Here is a 25,249-nt window from a genome sequence, read left to right on the forward strand (position 1 = left end):
GATCACCCGTTTAACAGGTTAAATAATAAATACATAACTTCTGTGGGTCTTTTTTTAACTCACCTAACCCTGCCATCCTTGTCCACTGCCAACATCGCTAATGGGTATGCTGATTGGTTATCCACCACTATAGTCTGTGCCAAGACTACCAATGATGCTTTGAAGAGCCATCTCTCTTCGCAGTCCTAGGAAGGGGGTTGGAGGGCAAAGGGTGGGTATGCATGAAGTTCATCTTTATTATCTCAAAAGCTTGACATTTTTGGAAATTATGTTAAAATGTGGCCTGATATGCCCTATACATATTATCCGTGAATACATTTTACACTTATTGGCCATGATATTCTATTTTAAACAACAGTGCGCATATTTATATTTGTTGGCTCATCCAGGGTATAGGAAAACACACATACAGTAACAATATAGACGCTGTAACAAACCACTTTACAAGATTTTATTTTTACAGTTGTGCTTGGGACAACAGCTGGGCCTCTCTGTACTAGTGAATTGACTACTGTATTAAAAAGGATTACAGAAAAGCAGCAATTTATATACATGTAACCCAACACTTTTTAAGCCCCTAATTTTAAATGTTACCATAAACAATGGAGTAAACATTTTGTGGTTTGGATACAAATTTTAAGCATTGCAGTCATAGTTCACTGAGAGTTGAGAGTACATTGGCCCACAAAATGGTGAAAAAAGAGATCCTGGGCCATTCTACCTACATTTTGTGGCTCCATGCATGCATGAAACCTAGCACAGACATCATCAGTGAGCCAGCACAGAGAACCAGGTAAGAAAAGCTTGCCACTGTTAACAACCAAAAAAAAAATGGTGACATGGGATTAGATGCACAGATGAGATAGAGTGATGGGTATCTAGCAAGGTATTGTGATTGATTTAGTTAATATACCTGTTTCCCTATTTACATTTAAATAGCATTAGCTGTCTGGTAGGAAGGGGGGGAGGCGGGGGTCTGCTTTAAAGCTAAACTCCAGGAAGATATAAAAGACGAAAATGAATGCAATATTAAAAGAGGAGTATGGCTAAAGGCTATTTGGCCATACTTATATTCTTGCCTGCTGTCAGCTAACATGGCAGAGATGCTCCAGTCTCTTGATGGATCCTGACCATATTGTCAGGTTCCACCCAGCTGCCCGATTGATAGCAGGCTCTGACTCTTAGCGTGTGGCTGAGATCCAAAGCCAGCTGTGCCTGCCTCCTCTCCAGCGTGATGCTCCAGTGAGTGCTGGAGGGGCAGAGGAGAGCAATGACTGATAGTCGCTGTTCTCTGCTCAGAGGAGACCAAGAACGGAGGAATCATTGGTGATGTGATCACTCATTTCTTGGTTTTAGAGCTGATGTTGTAGCGTATCGGTATTTATGTTTTTTTTTTATTCCTATACGTCTCCTTTATTACATCATTAAATGTACAGTATTTTTTCATACTTGCTGTGTAAGTTCCCTAATTTGACTTGTCTGCCTCTTGCAGCTCCCTATAAAGTAGCACTCAAGCCAATAAAGTGTGCCTTATGCAGGCAAGCATCATGCTAATAAAAGGAGAGAGTAGAGTGACAAGGAGGAGATCTCCACTTAACCTGCCACTTCTCTTTTCACTGTCTAATCACAAGCTGGAGGAGGGACAAGACCTGTAAGTGTTATTTACCTGCTGTATATAAAAATCATGTTTTCTGCACTGTCAGATAGGGCTGTATTGTGTGGCAGAGCCATATATATCTCAGAAATGGATGGAGAGAAATACAACTCATTTGGTTGGTAAAACAGCCCCCTTAGTAGGGCTCATTTACACTTGCTTCGACTTTAACAAACATTAAAGCGCCTACCACTTCAGCATGCTTTTTTTATGTTTCTGTGATGCTTCGGTGATGCTTTTATGAAGCTTTGGCAAATGCTCTGTGTGTGTGTTGATTTTTTATTTATTTTAAAAGGGCCAAGTAGAACCCCAGCTTAGTGGTACTCCCACTCAGCAGATCCCTAGCTCATTAGTACCCCTGTTCAACAGATCCCCAGCTCATTAATACCCTTGTTAGGCAGATTCCCAGCTTATTAATATGCTTGTTCAGCAGATCCCCTGCTCAGTAGTACCCACAGCTCTGCTATGAAAAGAAATCTCAGCTTACTAATGGCTTATATCCAGTGTAACAAGTCCATAAGTCCCAATAAAGTCTGTGACTAGTAAACGCTTTATGTGGCAGCCATCCTATATGCATGATATGATTTACTTACCCCCAGCTCTGCTGATTCCCCACTCATTAGTAACCCCCAGCTCTGCTGATCCCCCACTCAGTAGTAACCCTCAGCTCTGCTGATCTCCCACTCATTAGTTCCCCCCAGCGTTGCTTATCTCCCACTCAGTAGTAACCCCCAGCTCTGCTGATCCCCCACTCACTAGTAACCCTCAGCTCTGCTGATCCCCCGCTCAGTAGTAATCCCCATCTCTGCTGATCCCCCACTCACTAGTAACCCCCAGCTCTGCTGATCCCCCGCTCAGTAGTAGCCCCCATCTCTGCTGATCCCCCACTCATTAATAACCCCCTGCTCTGCTGATGCCCCACTCATTAGTAACCCCTAGCTCTGCTGATCCCCCACTCAGTAGTAACCCCCAGCTCCGCTGATCCTCTGGTTTGCTGATTCTCCTCTCTCTCTGGTCCCTGATCACTTACATTGCTCCCACACTGTGCACCATGTGTGACATTGCTAGTTTCTCCTGCTCCTGTCCCCCAGCTCTGCTGATCCTCTGCCACTCAGTCCCCTCTCTCTGGTCCTCACTCACTTTCCACTATAGTGTTCCCATGTTGCATACCACGTGTACCGTCTGCTCCAATCCAGACCCCCCTAACCTTCCTGCTGCTTCTCGCTGCACACCAGATGTGACGTCTGCACCAGACACTCCCACAATATACACACATAAACCGGAAGTGACTGCTGATGATGCCTTTCTGGTTCGCTTGTTGGTTTCCCAATGCATCCTGGGATATCTCATGCCTGCAATACCTCCAAAACAAAGTGAATTTATGGCTGAATAAAAGCCTCTTAAAAGCTGCAGGTGCTGTCAGTGCGCTTTGTCATAGACTTCGGTGGAGGCTTTAGAGACACTTTGAAACACCAAGGAATAATTTTTAAAGCAAAGCAAATGCAAAGTGTAAACAGGGCTGTAAGCTTACCATTTTATTTAATGATAGGTGCTTTGATTAGCATTTAGAGTTTGAAGTAAGTGTAAACAAGCCCTTATATGTATTTTATATGTATATTGGATTTAGTTGTTTCAGGTGATAAGAATCTTTGGATATGGTAAATTTGGTCCAATGGGGTCCTGTTGCAGCTGTAGCTTCTGCTGACACTTCTTCCTTCACCACCTAATCTAAGCTCGCTGTGGTCAGATGACAATACTAGCTGAAGTAAAGAAAACGTGCTGACATGGGTCTGATTTACTTAGGGCTCTTTTACATGGACATTTTTCAGATGGACCCGATCGAAACCTCCATTCACCTCTATGGAGACATCCGATACGCCAAAAAGGGACGGATAGGGATCCAATTCTCCTTCCGTCCATCAGATCGGGTTGGATCAAAACAGACAGGAGGCCCATTTTCATCCGGCCGCCCATGAGGATAGCGAGCAGCTCTGTGTCTGCTCTGCAGCAGCGGAGCAGACGCAGAACTGTCCTCTGCTTGCTCAGTGAGAATCAGCGAAGAGATCCCACGCTGAGCAAGCAGATCTACTAAACAAGTCCGCCCCGTGTGAAAGAACCCTTAAAGATGAAGGGAAGTGAGGCAAAGCAAAATTGTTTTCACTTCAAGCATCCAGTCCTATGAAGCTTAGGCTTTGTTTCTCCCCTGTGCCAGATGATCTGTTTAATTGCACATAGGTGCTTTAGTAAAATTGGAGACATATGTCCAATGGTCACGTGAGCCACCGATAACAAGAAACAGACGGCATAGTCAGTATAAGCAACCAATATAAAAGAAAGATTCTTTGGAGGGATGATTCACATTTATACATTTTGTATATGATCTAATACTGCAAAATTGGATTTTGTATAAAAAAGAAACTTGACATCAAAGCATCACGCAAGCTATAATTTAAAACAAATCCCCGTGAATTCTCCAGATGATGACACAGAACTGATGGAATCAGCCAGGAGTGCTGTATAAGTAAACCTACACTTAAATCTAACTGATTCAGCGACTGCCAGTTTTGCTATTGCTAGTTCCCTGGCTGGCTCTGACCTTGGTGTTTTCCAAGTCTCTGACCAGTGAACAAATCTGCAACAAGTGAAATCAGAAGTCAAAAAAGAATTGAGATCAATGGGCCAATGTGACAACAAGCAATTGCAGAAGGCAAGGTTAATGGCAACCACCATATTGCAGTTAAAGAAGAACAATGGAAACAAAGTGCAAAGCTTTAAAAGTCCAACTGCATAGGATCCAGTGTGGATGGATGCAATAGTCAATAGGTGGATGACACTTCGGGCAAGCTGATCCAGGAGCTGTAGCGGACTCTATGGTGTGAATGAGACAGAAAAGAAAAGTGCCTCTAAGTGCAGTATCCAAAGAAAATTCATTAATACCCAAAGTCAGCCCACTCACAGTTAAAAGAAGTTCATAGGCTCATCTGTAATTGGGAAATCCGTGGGAGTCCATCCAAATGCCATTAACGCTGAGTGTGCCTCTGAATGGGAGGACAGAGCCGGACAATCAAGACCTTGGGTAGGTGGAGCGCACCGTGGAGCGTGGCGACATCACTTGGATCCACAATGCAAAACGCATTGCATTGTGGGTCCGAGTAACGTCACCACGCCTACGCCACGCTCCACCTACATTGAGGGATTGATTGGCCAGCTCTTTCTTCCTGTCCTGATGTCACAATAACAAGTCTAGGTTCATAGAGGAGCATTGTGGGAAACTGTGCCCATTCGTTTTGTATGGGCTCAAATTGCATTGCAAAGGTATTGGTTTCAGGTATCGGCGAGTACTTGACCGGAAGTATCGGTACTCATACTCGTTGGTAACAAAACGGTATCAGTGCAACCCTACTATGCACACATCACACACTTGACCTCTTACAGTCTGGCTTTCGCTTACAGCACTCCACAGAAACTGCCCTACTAAAACTCACTAACAATTTACTAACTGCTGAAACAATGGCCACTACTCCATGCTCATACTACTAGACCTCTATGTGGCCTTTGATACTGTTGACCACCTGCTTCTTCTCAATAAACTTCACTCCTTTGGCCTTCAAGATTCAGTTCTTTCCTAGTTCTCCTCATATGTAACACAGTACTCCTTCAGTGTTACCAATAACTCTGTCTCCTCTTTCTGTAGGGGTCCCCCAAGGCTCTGTTCTTGGACCCCTTCTCTTCTCTATCTACACCTCTCTTGGTTACTTGATAACATCCCACAGCTTCCAGTACCATCTTTATGCCGATGATACCCACATCTATCTCTCTACTCCTCAGCTCACTCCTTCAGTCTCCTTTCACATTACCAACTCAATAACTGACATATCAGTATGGATGTCGCACCACTTGCTTAAACTAAATCAGTGGCTAAGTGGTTAGCACTTCTGCCTGGCAGCACTACGGTCATCAGTTTGAATCCAAACCATAACACCACCTACATGGAGTTTGCATGTTCTCCCTGTGCCTGTGTGGGTTTCCTCCGGGTACTCCAGTTTCCTCCTAAACTCCAAAGACATGCTGGTAGGTTAATTAGCTCCTTTCTAAATTGCCCTTGTATGTGTATGTATGAATGTGAGTTAGGAACCCTAAATTGTATGTTTCTGGAGGGTTAGGGACCAGGGGCGGACTGACCATTTGGAAACTTGGGCACTGCCCGAGGGCCCGGGGTTAGTAGGGGGCCCCATGAGATGCCCCTGGTACCTTTTTCATAGGCTTTTTTGAGTTTGGGCAAGGACACAGGGGTCCCATGATCCCCTATTGCCCGGGGGCCCCATGAGTTGTCAGTCCGCCCCTGTTAGGGACTGATGTGAATGTACAATGTATGTAAAGCGCTGTGTAAATTGACGGCACTATATAAGTATCTGCAATAAATAATAAATCTTTCTAAAACCGAGCTGGCAATATTCCCCCCACTCATGCCTTCCTTCGTGACTTTTCCATCAAGATCAATAATGCAACTATCAGTCCCTTCCCTCATGCCATGGTACTAGGTATAATCCTAGACTCTGACCTCTCCTTTCCACCCCAAATCCAATCACTGTCAAAAGCTTGTAGACCTCACCTCCGTAACATTTCTAAAATTGGCCCCATTTTTAATAATACCTCCAAGCTACAGTTCACTCCCTTGTTATTTCTTGCCTTGACTATTGCAACTCCCTCCTCGTTGTTCTACCGCTCCATAGGCTATCCCTTCTTCAGTCTATAAAGCAGAGGTGGACTGACCATTTGGAAACTCGGGCACTGCCTGAGGGCCCAGGGTCAGTAGGGGGCCCCATGAGATGCCCCTGGTATCTTTTTCATAGGCTTTATTGAGTTTGGGCACGGACACAGGGGCCCCATGATCCCCTATTGCCCGGGGGCCCCATGAGTTGTCAGTCCGCCCCTGCTATTAAGTATACTGCTGCCAGATTCATCTACCTTACCAACTGCTCAGTGTGTTCCACCCATCTCTGCCAATTCCGTCACTGACTTCCAAATGTCCAATTAATTAAATTCAAAATACAACACCATACAAAGCCATCCACAGCTTTGACCCCAGCTATATCACCAATCTTGTCTCCAAATATCACCCAAATCGCCCTCTCCGTTCTTCCCAAGACCTCCTGCTCTCAAGCTCTCTTGTCTCCTCTTCCCTTGTTCATCTCCAGGACTTCGCCAGAGCCACTCCCATCCTGTGGAACTTTCTACCTCAATCTGTCCAGCTGTCTCCTACTCTGGCTGCCTGCATGCAATCCCTGAAAACTCATCTCTTCAGGGAAGCCTATCACACCTCTAATTAACTGAAATTATATCACTTCCATCCAGGGGCGGACTGACAACTCATGGGGCCCCTGGGCAATAGGGGATTATGGGGCCCCTGTGTCCTTGCCCAAACTCAAAAAAGCCTATGAAAAAGGTACCATGGGCATCTCATGGGGCTCCCTACTGACCCCGGGCCCTAGTATACGAATGGTCAGTCCGCCCCTGCTTCCATCAGCTCCAAATTACATTGGATTCTACTTCTGTGTATTGAAGAGTTAAGCTGCCTGTGGATGTTACCAAGTCAGCAGGTGATCATACTGTCTGGACAGACTGGGTTTAAGTAGGTATGTCAATGCATACAGAACAGAATTCCGTATTAGTCATTTCTGCTCTATGCTTTCTCTTTTCAGAGCAGCCAGTGCAGGCACTACCACTGACATTACCACTGTCAGCCTAATTTGAAGGTTCATCGAGTGTGCAGGTGATGGTAGCACACTTTAAAGACAGGCTTAGTAATTTGTAAAAGTGCATATGGATGGGCTGAATTTTAATATCTTGGAGTTCTTTAAAGTAAATGTGTTTTCCAAAATGAATATTTGCAAAAAAAAAAAAGAGGAAATGAAACACAAAATAAAAAGGCTTGGAATTAAATTATTATAAAATGGGAAAGTCCATCAATGAGGACGACTTGGCTTGCTGTCCATTCTCCACCTTGTCACATGTGCATGGAAGTCTTGTGTTATGGAAAGACCGAAATCTGTTATTTCCTGAGCTTTAAGTGTCAGAGCGTCTTCTTTTTATTTCAGAGTGTAATTCATACCAAACTCGTTCCAGCACTGGGCGGAGGCCCAAACTTTGCATTTTCTCTGCAGGCACTTTTTTTTTAAAAGGAATAAAAATAACTTGAATCTGTAAAACACATTCGGAAAATATTTAAAACATACCTATCACATGTAATACAAGATCACGCTATAAGAGAAAGTCAGAAAAAATACAGAACTTGCTTTTACGTTTTACATCCACGCCACCAGTACTGAGTAATCAGCAGTGGAAAATGAATAGTATTGCAGGCCTCTATTTAAAGAGCATCATCATAATGGGAATATGGAGGTTGCCATTGTTTATTTGGACATATAGAATATGCAAAATCATTCTACCAAAATGCAAGTGTGTGGCTATCAGGGAATACTCTGATCCTGTTCATGGATTGGTATTGTGCTGTCCCCCCACTATTAACCCTCTCACCCTAGGTTCACACCTAAGCTTTTTCCGCAGTGTTTTGCAGAAATGCAGTACAGTCCATTTAACATGATTTCCTATGGGACTTGTTCACATCTCTGCTTTTATTTATTATTATTTATTTATTTCAGGTACTTATATAGCGCCGTCTATTTACGCAGCACTTTACATATATATTGTACATTCACATCAGTCCCTAACCCTCAAGGGGAGTACAATCTAAGGTCCCTAACTTACATTCATACATACACATATTAGGGCCAATTTAGACAGGAGGCAATTCACCTACCGGCATGTGTTTGGAGTGTGGGAGGAAACCGGAGTACCCGGAGGAATCCCACGCAAGCACAGGGAGACCATGCAAACTCCAGGCAGGTGGTGCCATGGTTGGAATTTGAACCGAGTCGTTGGCAGACTGACCATTTGGAAACTCGGCACTGCCCTAGGGCCCGGGGTCAGTAGGGGGCCCCATGAGATGCCCCTGGTACCTCTTTCATAGGCTTTTTTGAGTTTGGGCAAGGACACAGGGGCCCCATGATCCCCTATTGCCCGGGGGCCCCATGAGTTGTCAGTCCGTCCCTGCCAACAACTCTAGTACTGTGGTGGGATTGCTAACCATTTAGCCACTGTGCTACCCAGTGCGTTTTTTGGAAAGGGTCAGGGAGTTTATTGAACGCAAAAAGTTGAGTATTTGGTTCTTTAGACTTCAATGGAAACACTGCAGAAAAGCATGTATTGTGTTTTTGATGCGTTTTTGCCGCATTTTTGATGCGTTTTGCATTTTAAATCTGCCTAGCAACAAGAAAAAAGCTGCAAAATGCGTAAAAAAAATGTGTCAAAATCACAGGTGCAAAAATGCAAAACGCAATGCAGAAACAGGTCAAATGCAAACTCCATAGGTGTGAACTTAGCCTAAGGGTCGGTTCATACTACAGAAGTGCAGTCCAGATGCCTTCTGGATGCGTTTCTTCATATGCATTTTTTATGTGTTTTTGGTACATTCCGGTGCGTTTTTGACACGTTCTGTGCATTTTTGATGTGTTCCAGTTAATTTTTTCCCCTCTCTTTTTCTTCAATTTAAATAGGGGCGTGTGTGTTCCATTTAGTGCATTCCAGGGTGCTTTTTTATGCTTTTTACTGTGTTACAGTACAGTTCTGTGCAGGAAAAATGCAGCCTGTTCTACTTTTTTTTGCTGCATCCTGGAATTGCAAGCACTGATGTGAACTATGACATTCACGACCAGGGGAGGACTGACAACTCATGGGGCCCCCGGGCAATAGGGGTTCATTGGGCCCCTGTGTCCTTGCCCAAACTCAAAAAAATCCTATTAAAAAGGTACCAGGGGCATCTCATGGGGCCCCCTACTGCCCCCGCCTACTGCCAAAACTTTATTTTGGATGAGGATAATTCAGAGGATTCGTTATTATTATTATACAGTGTTTATATAGCGCCAAAAAGTTTGCTCAGCGCTGTACATTATAGTGGGGGACAGTACATGAGACAATACAGTAACAAAACAATATACTAGTTTCGAGGGCCCTGTTCTTTTGAGCTTACAATCTAGGAGGGAGAGGATAGTGGTACAGGAGGAAGTGGCTGTGGGGGATGGAATGGTAGGAGGAGTAGAGTTATTATTGTGATTCGGAATTTAGATACATCCGAATTTCCGAATAACGAAAAATTCATCAAAATTTCGATGCGGGACAAAATGGATCGCACATGTCTACACCTGAGTCTTATCTTGATTCAGTGCTGCATGTCTGCCCCATAGTAAGCAGTTTGGTATGGGGGGAGACACAGAAGAAGAGGAGCTGAGGGACTCCAAAAGAGGAGGAAACGGGCTGCTCTGTGCAATACTATTGCACAGAGCAGGTAAGTAACATGTTTGTTATTTTAGAGAAAAAGAATCAAGTCTTTATATCCACTTGAAGTTAAATGACACATGCTAATCCTGCACTTTTTTTAAATTCTTTTACTTGTTGTCATGATTGTTTCCAGCAGTTGAGCGTATATATTCATGTGTGAGATTTCAGTGACATTTTCAGAATTATACTAATATAATCTTAACACATAAACAAAATAAAGTCTTTCAAGCCAATAAATCACATCCACAACCATAATTAGGAACTCAAGTCATAACTTTGTGACCATGGTCAGGGGCGGACTGACCATTTGGAAACTCGGGCACTGCCCGAGGGCCCGGGGTCAGTAGGGGGCCCCAATGAGATGCCCCTGGTACCTTTTTCATAGGCTTTTTTGAGTTTGGGCAAGGATACAGGGGCCCCATGATCCCCTATTGCCCGGAGGCCCCATGAGTTGTCAGTCCGCCCCTGTCAGGAACCAGAATTTGACAGGGTGCAAACATCTGTAAAGCCAGCCTGTTACAATTTGCATAGTTTAGTTATCATGGTGTGTGAAGTCTGGGACAGGTGATATTTCGTAAAAGTGGTTGTAAACTTCATACATTAAATATGCACAAAGCATATCCCTCTATAGTGTGTACTCAATCCAGAAAGTGTCATTTCTCTCTGCTTCCTCTTTCCTCTGCTATCAGCATGAGTCACTTTTGACAAGGTTTTCCTGACACCAAGAGAAAAAAGGTCACTTTTTCCTGCATGAACAAGACAACAGCATCTCTTTAATGACCCAATAATAAAAAAGAAGTAATAAGCTCACAGCTTTTTCAAAAACAAGCCGGCGGTGGCAAGTACGATCTGATTGTACAATCTCTTGTACCAAAACTTTGTACCATTCAGACAGGCCTTTACATTACATAGTTCTTGGTAGAAGTAAAGGAATTTATACAATCATTAAATTTCAGAAAACTGTGTGGTGGTCCATTGGCAGTCTATATAAAGTGTTGCTAAACCGAGGACCCTGCATTCACTATATCTGGTCTCCCACAGTACACAGAACATTGGAGTGGAATTATTTTAAAAAATATAAACTGCTAAATACCTTTTCTCATCAGTGGTTAGAGCAGTCTTGTGACTTCTATCAGTGTCCAGTCAAGCACTGGTTAAAGCTTGTATGAGGAGTTTTCTCTAGGAGGATGTAGAACCCCTGACCTCTGTCTGGACAGTGCTGATTAGCCCTGTGCTGATCACATGCACTATTCCAAGAAAAAAAAAAACCTCTCTAGCAATACACACCAAATTGAGCATGTGCAGTGTCTTATCAGGAGATAAGAGATAGACAATGGAAAAAGGGGAGGAATCAGAGAAGACAGGGTCAAACAGCATTTTTACATAATGCAGAGGATTAACCCTTAGGTTCCACAGTGAGTATAACAAGCATGTTTTACTGCATATACAGACTGATTTCACTGTCGTGGATTTAGAAACACTTTAAATTAAGTGACATTTAGGCATTTTACATAACTGCCCACCAGTCATTGATATCAACTCAGTTACATTTTTGACCACCCCTCTATGCAAGATGTTTGTAGGTTTGCATGCATAAACTGCCCATTTCTTATTATGCCTTCTGTGGAATTTCAATGAGCCTAATGTCCTTGAGATCATAATCATGTTGAAGAATTTATTTCTAGCTCAACTTTCAGATGGCCTTATATTTTTATTAAGCACACTTTGATATGATGCAGAATTCATAGTTACTTCATGACTGCAAGCTGCTTATGCCATCAGTTAGGACAGGAACCCTAAATCATATAATTTCCACCACAATGTTTCACAGTTGGTATGAGGTTCTTCTGCTCTCTTTGGTTTGTGCCAAACATGTCCATTGTTATTGTGGTAAAAAAACTCTGTCTTTGATACATCAGTCCTCAGCACATTTTATCAGAAGACCTCGTCTTTGCCAATATGTTTACTGACAAACTGTGGTCTTAAACCATAGGGCCAACTGTTGGGCTGAATTTGCAGGGTCAGCCAGTACTAAAGAAATTGGGAGTCATTTGATATGTTTCCCACTTCTACAGAGTGTCCCTAAAGTCTGGACACATAGGAAAAATGCATGACTGTTGGACTTGCAGAATCCCGAGGCTAATACTTACCTACCCCCTTTAAACACCACCACCCCTTCAAAAACCTTCCCTCTCCCCAAATAAACACGCAACTCACTTTTGGTGTAAAACCGGCCATAGCAGCCATTTATTTAACATAACTCAACATAATATTTTATTACATTACCACCCGGGTCCGAGGTCTCTGAAGGCACCATTACTCCCATCACCAACTCGGCTGTATCTATTACTCAATGAAAGGCCCCCAGCCGCTACTACACCGCCTCGGGGACAATAATACTGTTACTTAACCCAGATACAGCCAAATTAACTCCCACATTACCAATATGACCTTTTATTGGGAAGGGACACCCATACCTACGATGGGCCCAACCCATAATTCCTCAACTTGTCACTCCACCACCGCCTTCAAAGACCCATCGACCCCTGCCAGCTGCCATGACAAACGAACAAACACTTCAGGACACAACAGCTATCCTGAACCGTGAACAAACGCCATGAACCCACATAAAACAAACACCACGAACAACCACCAAACAACAAAAACAACACCAGAACAAACACAATGACAAAACTATAACCAACACAACAAACAGAAGACAAACCAACTTCAGGGCGGGAGGGCGGGAGAAACCACCTCCGTGATGGCACAAGCTCCGACTGACTCCGACAAGACACAACCCCCCAATTCAAAACCTGCAAGACCACCCACAATGCTGCCTACACCAATCAAGTAAGTAACCACCCCCCATCCCCATTTCCTTGCCAATACTCCACCCAAATTACACTCTCTGCCTCGTCTGCACGCCCCAGTCATGCTGGCCCTCCCTTATACTTCGCTCAGTCCAGGCCCTGACTTGACTGTTGGACTTGCAGAATCCCGAGGCTAATACTTACCTACCCCCTTTAAACACCACCACCCCTTCAAAAACCTTCCCTCTCCCCAAATAAACACGCAACTCACTTTTGGTGTAAAACCGGCCATAGCAGCCATTTATTTAACATAACTCAACATAATATTTTATTACATTACCACCCGGGTCCGAGGTCTCTGAAGGCACCATTACTCCCATCACCAACTCGGCTGTATCTATTACTCAATGAAAGGCCCCCAGCCGCTACTACACCGCCTCGGGGACAATAATACTGTTACTTAACCCAGATACAGCCAAATTAACTCCCACATTACCAATATGACCTTTTATTGGGAAGGGACACCCATACCTACGATGGGCCCAACCCATAATTCCTCAACTTGTCACTCCACCACCGCCTTCAAAGACCCATCGACCCCTGCCACAGCACACGAGTGTGAACCCTTACACTCGTGTAGCCCGCCACACACGTAATCCACGCTGGATACCATCCTGCAGGCCCAAGGACCACAGATCAATCCCAACTGCATTAAGATGCACCCCATCCGAGCGCAAATATCGCCAGGACTCCTCCTCCAACTCCCTATGACGGACTGCTAGGCCACCATTCCTCACCACAAAACGCGCCACCTCCTTATTCACCTTAACTCGAGCCCTATTAATTTTTTCAACGGAGCGGGCCATCCGCCAATAAGCACGGGCCACTATATCCGACCATACCAGCACTGTGCCCGGGAAAAAGGACCGAATCCGCAAAAAATCAAACTTAATGTCCCGGATAACCTCCCGCATGGAGCGCAACCCGAGATCATTACCCCCCACATGCAATACCAAAACATCGGGAGGCCGGTCCAAACGGGAATAGTGATGAATTTCCGGGACCACCCTGGACCACAACATTCCCGGCACTCCAAGCCAACGAAGCCTAGCCTCCCCCTCTCAAATCCCAGTTGCCGACCCTCTGGACGAACATCCGCCCTCTTAGCCCCCCAAAAAACATATGAATGGCCCAAGATCCATACCAAGCAGCCTTCGGAACCTGCAAAGAAACACACAAAAGAAGGGAGGAGGTAGAACCTTCACCACAAAGGCCCCCACAAAACAAACAAAAAAAACACAGAGGTAACAAAATACAAGTACCACAGAGACCAACACAACAACACCAAAAACTTTTTTTTTTTTTTTTTTTTTTAACTCACAAGAACTGAGGACGCACATACAACTTGAACCTATCCGAATCCCACCGCCCAATCCGACGAACCACTTGATCACCTAAACCCCAGCGGGCGGCCTCCGTAGCTGCCCCAATGCGAAACGAATGAGACGAGTAATGTTCCACACCCAACCCGGCAGACTGCAAACACCGTTTAAACACTGCCCCAAATTGGAATCGAGACAGAGCCATCCCATTCGTATGCAAAAAGAAAACCCCAGGAAGGTCAGGTCTCACCTCGAGAAATTCCCTAACCGCCCGTACCGGACAAATCCGAGAACTCGGAATCTCAGCCAATTCCACCCAGGTACCCCGACCCAAACGGTCCGTTTTTGACTTGCGCAGAAAAATTCGCACCCCACTACCCAACAAGACCACCTCATCTACGGCCAAACCACCCTCGCCCCACTTAGTCCGACTCACCAACTCCCCAACCCGAAATGCCCCAAAAAATGCCAGCACAAAAGCCGCACGGAACAAAATCGCCTCATACAACGAGGAACAAATACAATCCAACTGGCCAACCACCACTTGAAGAACCTCAAAAGACACCGGCCGTCTAGAATCAGGGATGGAACGGCCCTTCCTGTACCCCCGCATAGCCTGCCGAACAAGGAAATCCTTTGTCACGTCACGACCCCCCGCCAGTTTGAAATGAAAAGCCAACCCCGCCAGCTTGCGAGACATCAAAGTCGCGGAAACACCCCTTTCAAAATTCCTGCCGATGAAATAAAGCAGGAGGCATAGGGCATCATCCACCCCTAAACCACCCCCCACCTCACTCACCAGCTCCAGCCATTCCCGCCACACCTTCTCATAGAAAACCCAAGTGGACGCGCAAACCGACGTCTGAATCAAGGCCGCTGAAGAGGCAAGGCAATGCTCCACAAGTGATCTGGACAATCGATACCGCGTTGCTCCGCTTCTGGTGCCAACCGACGGAATCGATCCCACTGAAAACGAGATAGAGCATCAGCAATGGAGTTATCCACGCCCGGAACATGTACAGCCGAAATAAAACAATTGAGACCCAAACAGTCCAAAACCAACCGCTGCAACATACGAACCACCGGCCGAGACGTGGCCGAAACACGGTTAATGGCATGAACCACGCTCAAATTATCACAATGAAAACGAATTCGTTTATTCCGGAAAACAGCACTCCACAAAGAAACAGCTAAAACGATGGGGAAAAGCTCCAGTAATGTCAGATTACGCAACAGACCTTCCTCCCGCCATTGCAAAGGCCACGAACCCGCACACCACTGACCCTGAAAATAGGCCCCAAAACCGGCCGAGCCCGCCGCATCCGTAAAGAGTTCCAAATCAAAATTGGACACGACCCCATCCAACCAAAGTGATCTTCCATTATAGGAATCGAGAAACGACCTCCATACCCCCAAATCATCCCGTAGCTCACCTCGCAGCCGAACCCTGTGATGCGGGGCCGCCACACCAGCCGTGGCCGCCGCCAAACGCCTGGAAAATATACGCCCCATGGGCATGATGCGACAAGCAAAATTTAACTTGCCTAGTAACGACTGCAAGTCCCGAAGCCGAATCTTCCTGCACTGACCCACCGAACTCACCAACCCCCGGAGCTCCCTCAATTTATCCTGCGGCAAACGACATTCCATGGCTTCAGTATCAACAATAATTCCCAAGAAACACAATTCCGTTGTCGGACCCACCGTCTTATCCGAAGCCAAAGGAACGCCAAAATGCTCAAACACATGTTCCACCGTGCTCAGTAGCGACGCACAAATGGAACTACCCGGAGGGCCAATACACAAAAAATCATCCAAATAATGGATGACAGATGCGAGCCCAGAAACATCCCTAACCGCCCATTCAAGAAAAGAACTAAAAGTCTCAAATAGAGAACAAGAAATGGCGCAGCCCATAGGCAAGCAACGATCAACAAATATGCACCCCTCCCATTTGCAACCCAGCAATCGGAGACAACTAGGATGCACCGGCAAAAGGCGAAACGCCGCCTCAATATCAGTTTTTGCCAACAGGGCACCCCGACCAAACCGCCGCACCCATGAAATCGCCGCGTCAAAAGAAGTGTAGGAAACAGAACACAAACCTGGGTCAATAGCATCATTGACCGAACCCCCCCGCGGATGAGACAGGTGATGAATGAGTCTATATTTATTAGGCTCTTTTTTGGGAACAACACCCAGCGGCGAAATTACCAAATTAGGCATAGGGGGGTCCACAAACGGGCCAGCCATGCGGCCCAAGGACACCTCCTTGTCAATTTTTGCCCTAATAACCTCCGGATGCAACCGCGCCGACTTCAAATTATCCGCCGCTGGAGGAACTACCGCCAGTAGACAGGGGATCAAAAAACCTTCCGAAAAACCCCGCCGCAACAGGGTCGCCGCCGCCTGATCAGGGTACCGCTTTAAAAACGGCAACATCCTTCCTACCCTCACCGGCGACTTCCCTTTTTCCAGTGTCACCACCTCTCCCCCGCCCTTGCTTGAAACACCGGGACAATGTATGGGCCCCCCCACAACCCGAGCACTCATGACGGAATCGGCAGCCGGATCCAAACCTGCACGATCCCTCATTAAACTGCCAGCAATAGCCCTTTCTAAGCACGGCCGGCTGCGCAACCGTGGCTGCACTTCCGGCCCCCCCCTGAAAGGGATGAGCCGTGGTCCTCACGGGAGTCATGAGTTTCATCCACAGCCCGATATCTTTATGGTCCCACCGCAAAGATGGCCTAACCGCCATACGCTGACGAAACTGCTCGTCATAACGTAACCACGCGATGCCCCCATAAACCCTCTGAGCTTCCCCTATGGCATCCAAGTAACAAAAAAGTGGGGAACAATGCTCAGGCGACTTCTCTCCAATAACGCTTGCCAAAATGGCAAATGCCTGAAGCCAATTAGAGAACGAGCGGGGAATCAACCGATATCGCCGCTTTTCTTCCTCCTCCCTCTTACCCTCATCTGGCCGAACTTTATCTAAGTTGAATTTCTCCAACGGTAATAAAGAAAATATTTCCACATACTCGCCCCCCCAAATGCGCTCCTTCACCTCCGGCTTCAGATGAGCCCCCAAGGGCCCCTCGAAGCACACATAAACCTCGCATTTTGCAGCGTCTGCCAAACGCACACCAACACACCCCGTAACCCCTTTATCTCCGCCGTCAACCCCAGCGTGATCCGCCGCCGCTTCACCCCTCAGAGCCTCAGAACCAGAGCTAACAGAACCCACCACCGCCGAACGCACTGCGGCCGCGACTCCAGAGACCTGCGGCCCAGCCACCGTAAACACCTGCGGGGGAACCCCAGCAGCTTCGTATCTACCACCCCCGGGGCCGACACCGCTCCCTGATGCCGCACCTAGCATTCCCGACCAAGCAGCCAAAGGTGGCGCCGAAGTCCTAGCGACCAACCCCGCCTCACAACGTGCCAACACTTCCCTGAAGCCGGACAACATCATACCGACAACACCATCAGCCCCCGGGGAACCCTCCAAAGACCCCACGTTAAGCCCTGCAGCCCCAAACCCCCTCTCCGCCAAAACAGAAACGCCACTCCCCTGGTCCCGAAACCCCTCAAACAGAGAGACTAAAGAAGACAAAGAAACAGCCCCTGAATTTAACTCACCAGGCTGCAGTCGTTCGCCGGGACCCACAGCCGCCAATCCAGAGCCAGGCAGAGATGAATGGACCGCATCTTCCTCAGAACCGCTGAGCTCCCCTTCGGATCTTCGCTCCGCATCCACCGGATCCCAGGCCGCACCAGGCCTCGCTCCGGGCTCTTCACCGGCTCCTGGGTCCGGTCGGCACACTGAACGGCTGGCAGCATCCACCGCACCAGAGCCCAGAGCCGCCCGATCATTCCTCCCACGCTGGGCTCGCTGGGAAGCAGCCGAAGCCCCAACCGACAGGGGGCCTTCTCCTGCTCCTGAAGCATTGCGGCGCAGAGGGGTGACCTCAGCACCCCCCGCCCCCCCTCGAGAGGCTCGCTGGGCCACCAAGACACGCCCAGCAGCCGCAGGCTGAGCTCCAGCAGAAGGTCTCCTCCCAGCTCCCGAGCCCAGCTGGCGCCCGGGAGTGACGTCATCAGGCCCCGCCCACCTCTCGCTCCGCACCGCCGACTTCAGGGAGGCCCGCTGGGCGGCAGAGGGGAGCCCAGCAGCCGCAGGCCGGTGAGGGAGACGTGGATCCCCGGCTCCAAAGCCCGGGCCTAAAACAGGGGCCATGTCATCACCGGCTGCCGGCCCAGAGCTCCGAGCCGCTAAGCCCCGCCCACTGCGTGCTCGAACCGCACGCAAAGATGGCCCCGACCTCGTGGTCCCGGCCTGTGACGAGGCGGCACCCTCCTGGGCCCGCCGTGAATCCGGAGAGCCCGATCCTCTGCTCCTAGGGGACGCTGACCCAGTCCCCGCTGAAGGCCGCCCGCCACTCCTCCCACGCCGGGCTGCCACCGCTGTAGGCCCGGAGCCTGCAGGGCCAGCCGCATGGTCCAGATTAAGAGGTGAGTTGGCTGGGGAGCGGGTGGTGGTAGATGTGCTCCTGCCAGGGGTCCGCCAGCGACGAGGATTCCTCCCAGCCCTCCCCGGAGAAGCAGGCCGACGCTTCACCGGCGGAGCTGGAGGGTCCCCTAAGGGGCTCCCAGAACGGCGCAGAACCCTAGCTGTCACCTCTGGGCTAAAGCGCACCGGAGGCACAGACCGCCGAGCACGTGTGCGCCCAGTAGAAGGGCCTGGTGACGCGGGCCTGGGGCCTTGCAGCATGTCTGACAGCCTCTCCCTTAACCACCCTGAGCCATTGGCTTCAGCTGCCGCCCGCAATTGGGATAGCATCCCGTCCAAGTCACTCATGGCCTAGTATTTGTTTCCCGCCGCAGGTACCAGCAAAAGAAGAAACCACCTCCGTGATGGCACAAGCTCCGACTGACTCCGACAAGACACAACCCCCCAATTCAAAACCTGCAAGACCACCCACAATGCTGCCTACACCAATCAAGTAAGTAACCACCCCCCATCCCCATTTCCTTGCCAATACTCCACCCAAATTACACTCTCTGCCTCGTCTGCACGCCCCAGTCATGCTGGCCCTCCCTTATACTTCGCTCAGTCCAGGCCCTGACTTATTGTTAACGCATTTCAATACATTTTTCAACATTTTATTTAATTCGAATATTAATCAATAATATCTTCAATGTGATTTCCACCATTTGTGATGCAAAGTTCAATGCACTTTGCAAGATTCAGATAAATCCTATGCAGTAGCTCCATATTTTCATCAATTTGAGTACATCCATTCATAATGCGTTCCTTCAGGTGATTCATATCTCTGATTTTCATTGAGTACACCTTCTCCTTTAGTATACCCAAAAAAAAGAAATCAAGGGGGTTAAGGTCTGGTGAGCTTATATAGTGATATATTATACATATACTCTATACATATATTGATATACACATATATTCATTGTCATCCACCACTTTCTTTTTAACCACTTGAGCACCTGAGGATTTACCCCCCTTACTGACCAGGCCTCTTTTTGCTACTCGGCGCTGCACTAATTCAACTGATAATTGCGCGGTCATGCAATGCTGCACCCAAACAAAATTTATGTCCTTTTTTTCACACAAATAGAGCTTTCTTTCGGTGTAATTTGATCACCTGTGCGCTTTTTATTTTTCACGCTATAAACAAAAAAAGGCCAAAAATTTTGAAGAAAAACAATATTTTTTACTTTCAGCTATAAAAAATATATAGTAAACTCAAAGTTGGTTATAAATTTAGGCCAAAATGTATTCTGCTCCATGTTTTTGGTAAAAAAAATTCCAATAAGTGTATATTGATTGCTTTGTGTGAAAGTTATAGCGTCTACAAACTATGGTATAAATACTGCAATTTACGCCATTTTTCTGCTATACAGCGCTGCGCTAGTTTAAAGGACAATTGCGCGGTCATGCAATACGGTACATAAATGAAATTTACATCCTTTTTTTCCCCACAAATTGAGCTTTCTTTCGGTGGTATTTGATCGCCTGTGCGGTTTTTATTTTTTGCGCTATAAAAAAAAGGCTGACAATTTTGAGGAAAAAAAAACAATATTTTGGACTTTTTGCTTTAAAACATGTCCAGTAAAAAAAAATGCAAAAATCAAATTTAGTCATAAATTTCTGCCAAAATGCATTCTGCGACATGTCTTTGCTAAAAAAAAATCCCAATACGTGTAAATTAATTGGTTTACGTGAAAGTTATAGCGCTTACAAATGGCGGGAAAGATACTGGAATTTTAAATTTTTATTTATACTAATAATGGCGCCGATCAGCGACATTTGGCGTCAATCAGCGACATATGGCGGCGACCAGCGACTTATGGCAGGACTGCGGGACAGTGGCGGACATTTTGACACTGGGGGGGGAACTGACTTGGGGTCACTGACATCCCCAGTGACACCAATACAGTGATCAGTGAAAAAAACCACTGAAACTGTACTAATATCACTGGGGAGGAAGGGGTTAACATTTTTAGAATTTGCTGTGTAAGGGGAGTGTTTTACTAGGGGGCGGGGGTGTGTACTGGATGGGGGGGAGGGAGGGGGGAGCTGATCAAGGGAGAGAAACTCTGCAGCTTCTCACAAGCTGTCAGAGAACTGACACAGAACAGGGCTGTGTGTAAACAATGCAGCCCTGCTCTGTGTTAGCAATTAGAGATGAGCGAATCGAAGTATCCGAAGTGGAATTCGAGTCGAATATCGGAAAAATTTCGATTCGTGCCGAATCCGAAAAACAGCCTAATTCGGACGCGCGAATCGAAATTTTTCCGAAAATGGCGGCTGACATGTGCGGCGACGGAGCGGGGATGTCGGGGAAGGCGCGCAGACAAGGCGCGCTGCCCCATAATGCATTCCTCAACGACATGTGATCGCATCAGCCAATCAGCAGCCAGCCAGCCAGCACTGTGTAATGGTCGAGGTATATATAGCGGCCATTTTGGAAATCTTCATTTGCCTGCAGTCATTGAACAGAGGCAGACCGCTCTGTACTAGGGACAGGGACAGAGTTAGGGCCACAGAAACGAGAATTGGGGACAGAGAGAAGTTACTTAGGGACAGAGAACCATTACTCAGGGACACAGACTTGTTAATGAGGGCCACAGAATCGTTATTTAGGGACAAAGAAACGCTAGTTAGGGCCACAGAATTCATACTCAGGGACAGACAGAATTTTCACTCAGTGCCAGAGAATTGTTACTTAGGGCCACAGAAACGTTATTAGGGCCACAGAATTTTTACTCAGGGACAGACAGAATTGTTACTGAGTGCCAGAGAATTGTTACTCAGGGACAGACAGAATTGTTACTGAGTGCCAGAGAATTCTTACTCAGGGCCACAGAATTCATTCTCAGGGACAGACAGAATTGTTACTCAGGGACAGACAGAATTGTTACTGAGTGCCAGAGAATTGTTACTCAGGGACAGACAGAATTGTTACTGAGTGCCAGAGAATTGTTACTCAGGGACAGACAGAATTGTTACTGAGTGCCAGAGAATTGTTACTCAGGGACAGACAGAATTGTTACTGAGTGCCAGAGAATTGTTACTCGCACAGACACAAAATTGTTACTTGCACAGACACAGAATTGTTACTCGCACAGACACAGAATTGTTACTCAGGGCCACAGAATTCATACTCAGGGACAGACAGAATTGTTACTGAGTGCCAGAGAATTGTTACTCAGGGACAGACAGAATTGTTACTGAGTGCCAGAGAATTGTTACTCAGGGACAGACAGAATTGTTACTGAGTGCCAGAGAATTGTTACTCGCACAGACACAAAATTGTTACTTGCACAGACACAGAATTGTTACTCGCACAGACACAGAATTGTTACTCAGGGCCACAGAATTCATACTCAGGGACAGACAGAATTGTTACTGAGTGCCAGAGAATTGTTACTCAGGGACAGACAGAATTGTTACTGAGTGCCAGAGAATTGTTACTCAGGGACAGACAGAATTGTTACTGAGTGCCAGAGAATTGTTACTCGCACAGACACAAAATTGTTACTTGCACAGACACAGAATTGTTACTCGCACAGACACAGAATTGTTACTCAGGGCCACAGAATTCATACTCAGGGACAGACAGAATTGTTACTGAGTGCCAGAGAATTGTTACTCAGGGACAGACAGAATTGTTACTGAGTGCCAGAGAATTGTTACTCAGGGACAGACAGAATTGTTACTGAGTGCCAGAGAATTGTTACTCGCACAGACACAAAATTGTTACTTGCACAGACACAGAATTGTTACTCGCACAGACACAGAATTGTTACTGAGTGCCAGAGAATTGTTACTCAGGGACAGACAGAATTGTTACTGAGTGCCAGAGAATTGTTACTCAGGGACAGACAGAATTGTTACTGAGTGCCAGAGAATTGTTACTCAGGGACAGACAGAATTGTTACTGAGTGCCAGAGAATTGTTACTCGCACAGACACAAAATTGTTACTTGCACAGACACAGAATTGTTACTCGCACAGACACAGAATTGTTACTCAGGGCCACAGAATTCATACTCAGGGACAGACAGAATTGTTACTGAGTGCCAGAGAATTGTTACTCAGGGACAGACAGAATTGTTACTGAGTGCCAGAGAATTGTTACTCAGGGACAGACAGAATTGTTACTGAGTGCCAGAGAATTGTTACTCGCACAGACACAAAATTGTTACTTGCACAGACACAGAATTGTTACTCGCACAGACACAGAATTGTTACTCAGGGCCACAGAATTCATACTCAGGGACAGACAGAATTGTTACTGAGTGCCAGAGAATTGTTACTCAGGGACAGACAGAATTGTTACTGAGTGCCAGAGAATTGTTACTCAGGGACAGACAGAATTGTTACTGAGTGCCAGAGAATTGTTACTCGCACAGACACAAAATTGTTACTTGCACAGACACAGAATTGTTACTCGCACAGACACAGAATTGTTACTCAGGGCCACAGAATTCATACTCAGGGACAGACAGAATTGTTACTGAGTGCCAGAGAATTGTTACTCAGGGACAGACAGAATTGTTACTGAGTGCCAGAGAATTGTTACTCAGGGACAGACAGAATTGTTACTGAGTGCCAGAGAATTGTTACTCGCACAGACACAAAATTGTTACTTGCACAGACACAGAATTGTTACTCGCACAGACACAGAATTGTTACTGAGTGCCAGAGAATTGTTACTCAGGGACAGACAGAATTGTTACTGAGTGCCAGAGAATTGTTACTCAGGGACAGACAGAATTGTTACTGAGTGCCAGAGAATTGTTACTCAGGGACAGACAGAATTGTTACTGAGTGCCAGAGAATTGTTACTCAGGGACAGACAGAATTGTTACTGAGTGCCAGAGAATTGTTACTCAGGGACAGACAGAATTGTTACTGAGTGCCAGAGAATTGTTACTCGCACAGACACAAAATTGTTACTTGCACAGACACAGAATTGTTACTCGCACAGACACAGAATTGTTACTCAGGGCCACAGAATTCATACTCAGGGACAGACAGAATTGTTACTGAGTGCCAGAGAATTGTTACTCAGGGACAGACAGAATTGTTACTGAGTGCCAGAGAATTGTTACTCAGGGACAGACAGAATTGTTACTGAGTGCCAGAGAATTGTTACTCGCACAGACACAAAATTGTTACTTGCACAGACACAGAATTGTTACTCGCACAGACACAGAATTGTTACTGAGTGCCAGAGAATTGTTACTCAGGGACAGACAGAATTGTTACTGAGTGCCAGAGAATTGTTACTCAGGGACAGACAGAATTGTTACTGAGTGCCAGAGAATTGTTACTCAGGGACAGACAGAATTGTTACTGAGTGCCAGAGAATTGTTACTCGCACAGACACAAAATTGTTACTTGCACAGACACAGAATTGTTACTCGCACAGACACAGAATTGTTACTCAGGGCCACAGAATTCATACTCAGGGACAGACAGAATTGTTACTGAGTGCCAGAGAATTGTTACTCAGGGACAGACAGAATTGTTACTGAGTGCCAGAGAATTGTTACTCGCACAGACACAAAATTGTTACTTGCACAGACACAGAATTGTTACTCGCACAGACACAGAATTGTTACTCAGGGCCACAGAATTCATACTCAGGGACAGACAGAATTGTTACTGAGTGCCAGAGAATTGTTACTCAGGGACAGACAGAATTGTTACTGAGTGCCAGAGAATTGTTACTCAGGGACAGACAGAATTGTTACTGAGTGCCAGAGAATTGTTACTCGCACAGACACAAAATTGTTACTTGCACAGACACAGAATTGTTACTCGCACAGACACAGAATTGTTACTCAGGGCCACAGAATTCATACTCAGGGACAGACAGAATTGTTACTGAGTGCCAGAGAATTGTTACTCAGGGACACCTAATCGTTGAATTAAATAGTATGTCAGACAACATGCAGAGGAGTGGCAGAGGAGGCAATGTTTTAGGAGCGAGCAGACGTGGCAGCAGAGGAAGGGGTCGAGGCAGCAGTATTCGCAGCCAGAGGCCAGTGCTCCCGGTGTCATCCAGCGGTCGTGTCTCCACCGACAACCCTGCCGTCATTGATTGGTTGGCTCGGTCGTCTTCCTCTTCCCAGGTCACCTCTGACACCTACAGCCAACGGTCGGTGGGTACGTCAGACACAACCGTTAGTTGGCATGGCCCGGGAGCAAGCCCACTGAAATCACGTGTCCTCTACCTGCCCCTGTCCTTTGCTGTTCCCTCACCAAGCGAAGTATCGCATGCTGTGGGCTCAGCCCCACTGTACAGTGAGGAAGAGCTAACAGAGGGCGGTCAGGAACGGGGGGAGACATCGGCCTTTTCAGCAGCCAAGCGAACAAGTACTGGCGAGGAGAGTGGCTCGGTAGCCGGTCTAGAGACAGGTCTGTCTCCTGACCCAGACGCAGCCGAGGGGGCTAGTAGTGAGGCG

General features: G+C 46.7%; 1 protein-coding gene and 1 pseudogene across 1 annotated transcript; both read right to left on the reverse strand.

Moving 5' to 3' along the window:
- Window positions 1-13,195: 13,195 nt before the first annotated feature.
- LOC149473059 (uncharacterized) lies at window positions 13,196-14,092 on the reverse strand (annotated as a pseudogene).
- Window positions 14,093-14,154: 62 nt separating this feature from the next.
- Window positions 14,155-18,489, reverse strand: LOC149473060 (uncharacterized). The gene is made up of 3 exons (XM_089683585.1): window positions 16,704-18,489; window positions 15,170-16,588; window positions 14,155-15,122 (listed from the first exon to the last, which is right to left on the reverse strand). The coding sequence occupies exons 1-3, from the start codon at window positions 18,487-18,489 to the stop codon at window positions 14,242-14,244; spliced, it is 4,086 nt and encodes a 1,361-aa protein (XP_089539711.1). The 3' UTR covers window positions 14,155-14,241.
- Between the last annotated feature and the right edge of the window lie 6,760 nt (window positions 18,490-25,249).

Source organism: Staurois parvus, unplaced genomic scaffold (genome assembly GCF_062004578.1).
Source record: "Staurois parvus isolate SC_StPar_1 unplaced genomic scaffold, SC_StPar_1.0 ptg000018l, whole genome shotgun sequence".
NCBI lineage: Eukaryota > Metazoa > Chordata > Amphibia > Anura > Ranidae > Staurois > Staurois parvus.

Excerpts from the sequence above, each read along its gene's own strand:
- LOC149473060 (XM_089683585.1), bottom strand. The coding sequence starts at position 18,489 with ATGGCCCCTGTTTTAGGCCCGGGCTTTGGAGCCGGGGATCCACGTCTC. Across the intron at positions 16,589-16,703 it reads TGGAAAAAGGGAAGTCGCCG|TTCCTCCAGCGGCGGATAAT; the intron begins GTGAGGGTAGGA and ends TACTGGCGGTAG. Across the intron at positions 15,123-15,169 it reads ACCAGAAGCGGAGCAACGCG|CGGCCTTGATTCAGACGTCG; the intron begins GTATCGATTGTC and ends TTGCCTCTTCAG.